Raw genomic sequence first — 6,263 nt, 5'->3', positions numbered from 1 at the left:
AAATTTTGCTTTGTTGGTTAAATTCATTGAGTATTTTATTTTTATGATAATTTACTTATTTTTTTATAATTAAAAATTTTTTTTTTTTTTTTTCCTCCTTCCAGATCCAAGAGTATTTAGAAAAAGCAGTATCTGTTCTAAAGGAAGAAAACCAGATATTAGCCAACCATCCAAATGCCACAATTTATAAGTAAGAATTAATGAATAAATATTAATTGTATATCTTTTTGTTATATATTTTAGTGTGTGATAGCATATTAAAAATCTACCTGTTTAATAAATGAAAATCATTATTCTGTGATGATAATATCTGCTCAATAGTAAGAAAATGTTCTAAATTCCAAATATTTGTGGCATCTCCCTAAATGCATCATCATTCTGCTATAAAACTATATTAATATAAAACAGAAGCCAACACTATATTACTTGAAGATTCATTTACTTTTTAACCCTTTCATTACTGTAATTATTTTGAGATGCTCTGTATTTCTTTCAATTACTTTAAATACAACAAAGGATTTAGTAAAATAACTTAGTTATCATTCAGCTAGTGTTAGGATCATAAATTGTGACTAAGGTTTGGTGGAAGATTTTAATTCAAAACTTATGAAAACAAGACATTTGTACTCGGAGCCAGAGGCAATTTCAGCCGGGTTGGTACCAAAAGGTTAAGAATTGTTTCTCTATTATATATTTTAACCCTTTTGTTACCATATTGCTGTTGAGATGCTCTGTGTTTCTTTCAATTAATTTTAAATATAACAAAGAATTTAGTAAAATAACTTAGTTATCATTCAGCTAGTGTTAAGAACATAAATTGTGACTAAGGTTTGGCGGAAGATTTTAATTCAAAACTTAAGAAAACAAGACAGATCCGGTTTCAGCTGGGTTGGTAACAAAAGGGTTAAACTGTATCCATAACACGACACAATTAAATTTTCGAAATGATCTTGTCTACTCAGCTATAACCAACTGTTTGTGTAAATATTTGTCTCTTGCAGTATGCTTCAAGGTTTGGTTGATTTTGATGGCTATTATTTAGAGAGTGATCCTTGTCTTGTCTGCAATAATCCAGAAGTTCCTTTTGCAGTAAGTAGACCCTTTGCCGTTTTTTGTTTTTAATGTAATGTATTTATTTTAGAAGAAATAAGATTACTGTTGAAATATTTTACTGGTCTGAGGGTTGGAGAAGTTTTGGAATTTATTACCTCCCCTGCTGGCAACCTGAGAATTCTCTCTTCAGGTGAAGGGTATGGGAGTATGATAGTGATTGGCTTATGAGATGTGAGGATGTAGTACATTGTGGAGGTGGGGGGACAAATGAAGCAAGCATGATTTTGGTGAGTGTGTGTGATGTTAAATGATAATGAAGAACGTGGTTGAGGTGTAAAAGGAATCAGTTGCAGTGTGCAAAAATGAAGAGTGTGTTGGTGCAGACATGTTTATATGGAAGATTAACAGATGGGTAAAGAAGTACCAGAATGTCAAATTGGAAGGAAACTGTGGAAGAGGAAGACCAAGAAAGACAGGGACAGAAGTGAAAGATAACCTCAAGATATTGAACCTCACCTAAGAGATGACATAAGAACGCAACAGTAAGGTGCTGTGTTGGAAAGGATCCTTCCGACCCATACAAGTATGGAATAGTGGATGTAAAAAGGATGACTATGATGATGACTTAGGTAAATGGTAAAGTAAAATAGTTCAAATGATTGAATTAACTTTTAATATGCATATTCTGAAAGTTATATTATTAATGTCTAATTTTAAACTATTGAATGCATTTAAAAAAAAAAATTTTTTTAACGGATATGATTTTGTTCTGATCCACCTTTTTTTTTGTCTGTTTTAGAACTTGAAGCTTTCTGCTATTAAAGTTGATTCTAAATTCACTACAACAACTCAAATTGTAAAATTGGTTGGCAGTCACACCATTTCAAAGATCTCGCTTAGGATAAGTGATCTGAAAAGAACTAAAATGGTAAATTCTTTAAGTTCTTCAAAATAATTTTAAAGAGAAAAGATAACTTTTATTCATGTTACTTTAAGATGTTTTTAACGACATCAAAGTAATTTATCGTTGTATAAATTTCCTATATTAAACTGAACGTTATTTACTTTGGAAACATATTTAATTGATAATCAGTTAACTGCTATTTTAAGTGTTTTAATTAACTATTATTTTAGCTTGTGTTGCATGGATCATATAAGTGTCCATTTTGTATTTGCCATTTTGTGAAATTTTCCAATGAGTCACCTGTGACTCCTGTCACATAATAATTACATTAGTGATTCGTAAATTGCGTCTGAGGAAAAAGACAGGATTGTCACATTGTTGGTCAGAGGTCTGAGGCAGGTATCGGTCCAAACAACAAAAACCACAACGGATGAATCTGTTTGCAAATGAAGGTGTCACTTTGACATTATGATTGAATTCTGAATTCATTTGTGTCGTAAAATCAACATTTAGAGATTCCCCCAGTGATTGGGTAAAAGATCAGTTATTCTGTGAAAACCTTGTTGGGGACATACAATACAGATTATATGTGTTTTGAATGTGATCCTTTGCTTATTTGAGATTGGGAAGGTGGAAGTCACCCAAGAAAGTTACTTTGGTATGTTAAACACAGTTTTGTTGATACCTAGCTGAAACTCTCCTTTTTTGGAACACCTTGGTATGGTTGGTTTGATTTTCTGTTGAGCAGCACCTGCGATGGATATGTATTCATGTTTTTGTCTACCTGACTTTAGCACTGATAAAGACAGCTAGTCTGTAGTGATACTGATATTGGCATATAGCTTTACTGTAAAATTTGGTGTTGGTTGCACCTCCCTCTGATTTTGGTCCTGAATCTTAAAGCCATCCATGTTTCAAATATTAAGTTAGCTCGCTCGCAGGTGTGAGAATAAATATATCGTTCACATATTTGTTGAACAAGACCTGTGATGGGGCAGGTGTTGAACCATTAGTCTATATAAGCCAGGTATGGGCAACTTTTTATTCAGAAGTGGGTCGCATCAGATTGAGTTCATCATCAGGTGGGCTGCACTACAAAAAAAAAATAATTAATTCAAGGTAATTTTTCATGGGTATGCTATTTATAAAGTCCCACGGGCCACACTTTGCCCTTGACTGATATAAGTGAAAGCTGGTAAGTGTAATAGACTAAATCTTATAGGTTAGGCCTAATGTTTGTTTGCAGAATTGGTTGAGGAAATTGAAGTAGGTGTTGTCAACAGTAATGGTCAAGATTTGATGAATGTCTGATGTGTGAAGGAGGTCAAGGCGTGTATGTAAAGAGTCACATTATCTGAAACCTTTCATTTACGTCAATTGTTTCATGGTTTTGTAGGTGCGTGTAATGAATATCTACTACAACAATAGATCCGTACAAGCTGTGGTGGAGTTGAAAAACAAGTAAATATGTTTACTCTTTCTGTGCTGCTGTTGTTTTGTCTTTTTCCTTGTTTCAGCCATTGGGCTGTGACCATGCTGGAGCATTGCCTCGAGTTTCAGTTGAACAAATCAATCTCAGCACTTATTTTAAAATCTTGTAACTATTCTATTGAACTCTTTTGCTGGAAAATCGGTTGTGTACCTGTACTAATTTAAAAAAAAAAATTTGTTGTTTTCATTTCTTTAAATTTACAAACAATATAATGTAACTTTAAATATTTTCATTAAACATCTTCATTATCAACATGCTTGTTATAACTTTGCCTGACTTGTAAGGAAGTTTTGTAATTGTGATTTCAGGCCTGGTTTATGGCACAAAGCTCGTAGAGTTACACTTGGAAATGGACAAACTGATGTTAAAGTAAGTAGTTTATGAAATCACAACCCCTTTCTTTTTTTAAACTCTATTCTGGCTAATTTTTATTTATCCTTATTTGTTTTCATATAAATTACTTGCATTTATCAATGAACTTGGTTTTTTTTTTTCCCCATTTTTGCATTTTAGGTAGAATTCCCCATTCCAATTGTAGCCTGTAACTTAATGATTGAGTATGCTGATTTCTATGACAATTTACAAGCTACTGCAGAAACATTGCAGTGTCCTCGGTGCAGTGCAAGTGTTCGAGCTAATCCTGGTGTTTGTGGCAATTGCGGAGAAAATGTTTTTCAATGTCATAAGTGCAGGTAAGGAAACTGCTGTTATTTCATATAATTAGGAACTAAAATATTAAAAAAAAAAAAAAAGCAAAAAAAAGCTAAAGAAAGGATCCTCTTAGTGATTCTGGGATTCTGGGTTTATTACTCCTGAAAAAATGTTTGTGTTCATGACTGAAATAGTGTTTCAACATAAAGTTGAGGCAGAAAAACTTAAGGACCAGTATAGGGTATTGAACAAATTTGAAGGAGAGGATTCTGCATAAATTGGGTAATAGCAATGTTAATCAGTCATAACATCCAGCTAAGATGTAGGCAGACAATGTAACGAGATAAAATTACCTGCTAAACACCAGAGAACATGTCGTACAACATAGACCTGCACCCATGCAACAGAAGTTAAAGACATCAAAGATGCACAGGACCATGAGTTGGTAATTCCTCTTCAAGTCACGTCCTATCATCTTACAAAGAGAAGGAAACATGCATCCAGGGAAATTCTGTCTTGAATACACAATGCCCTAAACAGACATCCACTGTAGTAGTTAATCCTCACAGACATCCACTGTAATAGTTAATCACCCAGGCAAGTCTCAACACCCCAAAACACTACTTTACCATTTTGGTACCCTGTCTTTGCAATTCAATCCAAGCAAGTACAAAACTAGTATCATGGTTTTTACTTGCTGGCTGGAGTTGGACAAGGTTGGTTTTCTATTCCTCAGAAGATGCAGCTATTGTTGCATCTCTGTCGGTTTTTCCTCCTACCATCCTCCTTACTGTCTCACTCTCTAGACCCTAGACTAAACACTTTGCCCAATTCCTCTCGAGTGTCACTTCAAACCTCTTGACCCCCCCCCACCTCACATCTGCCTTCCAGGCATCAACCTTCATAAGCTGAAGCTGTACATCAACTATTGCTCTCACCCATATGGCACCACACATCGGTAAAACACTGTCATCACTGCCACTTCTCCTTAGATTAAATGATAAAAAAAAAAAGAAGATATTTATTATACCTTTATTTGCACATGAAAATAGCTTGATTTATACAGTTCTATATGGCGTAGTGGTTAAGAGTGCAGGCTACTAACCCCAAGATTCCGAGTTTGATTCCAGGCAATGACCTGATTAATGATAATAATAACAATATCAAAAAATACCTTAGGAATGAGAACCCAGGTTCAAAATTTCCCCAAGACACTTGATGAAGGCTGGAGGGTATATCAGCCAAAACGCTGTGTTAACAACAAATAAGATGAAGACAAATATCCGTCTAATGTAAATAATGTAAATAAAGCTTGATTTATGGATAGCAGTTTAAGAAAGTAATTATTATATTTTTTGTAGGTCTATTAACTATGATGAAAAAGATCCTTTTCTGTGTAATGCTTGTGGTTTCTGCAAATATGCTAAATTTGACTTCACGATGACTGCCAAGCCATGTTGTGCTGTTGATCCCATTGAAAATGAAGATGATCGGAAAAAAGTATGTAAACTTATTAAACTCTCTGAGACTTTGCAAAGTGTCATATTTGGAACCAATGTTCTTCATGTTTTGTTATAGAAGATAAATTTTACGTCTGTTAAATGAAATTATTTAAGAAATATTGAAATAAAATTGGCGGAAATAGATTGTTGCTTCTATCTTTAAAGATTACTGACCAACAATATTATTAAGATGATGATTTTATATAATTTATTTTCCTATTCATAAATTAAGATGGTGTGGGGGATGACAATTCTTTATATTGGTTTCAAATTTTGGTACAATACCAGCACTTTTGGGAGGTTTTAAATCGATCCCAGTGCTTAACTGATAAAATTTTTATTGATCCCGAAAGGGCAAAAGGTAAAGTCTACCTCAATTGAACTCAGAACATAAAGACAGATGAAATACCACTAAGCATTTTGCCCAGCATGCTAACGAATCTACCAGCTGATCACCTTAATAATTTATATTAAACACTTAGTGTTTCGACATTTATAAAACCTTATTTTGTTGATCATAGAATGCAAATTATTTTTTTTATTTGGATGCTTAATTGTGGAAATATTAAAAAAAAAATTTTTTTCAGTCAATTGCAACTATCAACAGCTTATTAGAAAAGGCAGATCGTACTTATAAACAACTGCAAGCACACAAACCAGC

The 6,263-nt window shown here is 33.5% G+C and overlaps 1 protein-coding gene across 1 annotated transcript in view; it reads left to right on the top strand.

The window, feature by feature from the left end:
* LOC106881733 (E3 ubiquitin-protein ligase UBR4-like) overlaps nucleotides 1-6,263 on the top strand; it is a 218,633-nt gene that overhangs the window by 157,312 nt on the left and 55,058 nt on the right. Inside the window, exons 78-85 of the mRNA XM_052975666.1 lie at nucleotides 105-190; nucleotides 1,002-1,089; nucleotides 1,853-1,981; nucleotides 3,354-3,418; nucleotides 3,758-3,818; nucleotides 3,963-4,141; nucleotides 5,462-5,600; nucleotides 6,190-6,261. Of these exons, the coding sequence (XP_052831626.1) occupies nucleotides 105-190; nucleotides 1,002-1,089; nucleotides 1,853-1,981; nucleotides 3,354-3,418; nucleotides 3,758-3,818; nucleotides 3,963-4,141; nucleotides 5,462-5,600; nucleotides 6,190-6,261 (819 nt within the window). The remainder of the gene's footprint in view (nucleotides 1-104; nucleotides 191-1,001; nucleotides 1,090-1,852; nucleotides 1,982-3,353; nucleotides 3,419-3,757; nucleotides 3,819-3,962; nucleotides 4,142-5,461; nucleotides 5,601-6,189; nucleotides 6,262-6,263) is intronic.

The sequence above is a fragment of the Octopus bimaculoides genome, chromosome 22, assembly GCF_001194135.2.
Source record: "Octopus bimaculoides isolate UCB-OBI-ISO-001 chromosome 22, ASM119413v2, whole genome shotgun sequence".
NCBI classification, from domain to species: domain Eukaryota; kingdom Metazoa; phylum Mollusca; class Cephalopoda; order Octopoda; family Octopodidae; genus Octopus; species Octopus bimaculoides.
The sequence above is the reverse complement of the archived record's forward strand: the minus strand, read 5'-3'. Positions and strand labels throughout refer to the sequence as shown.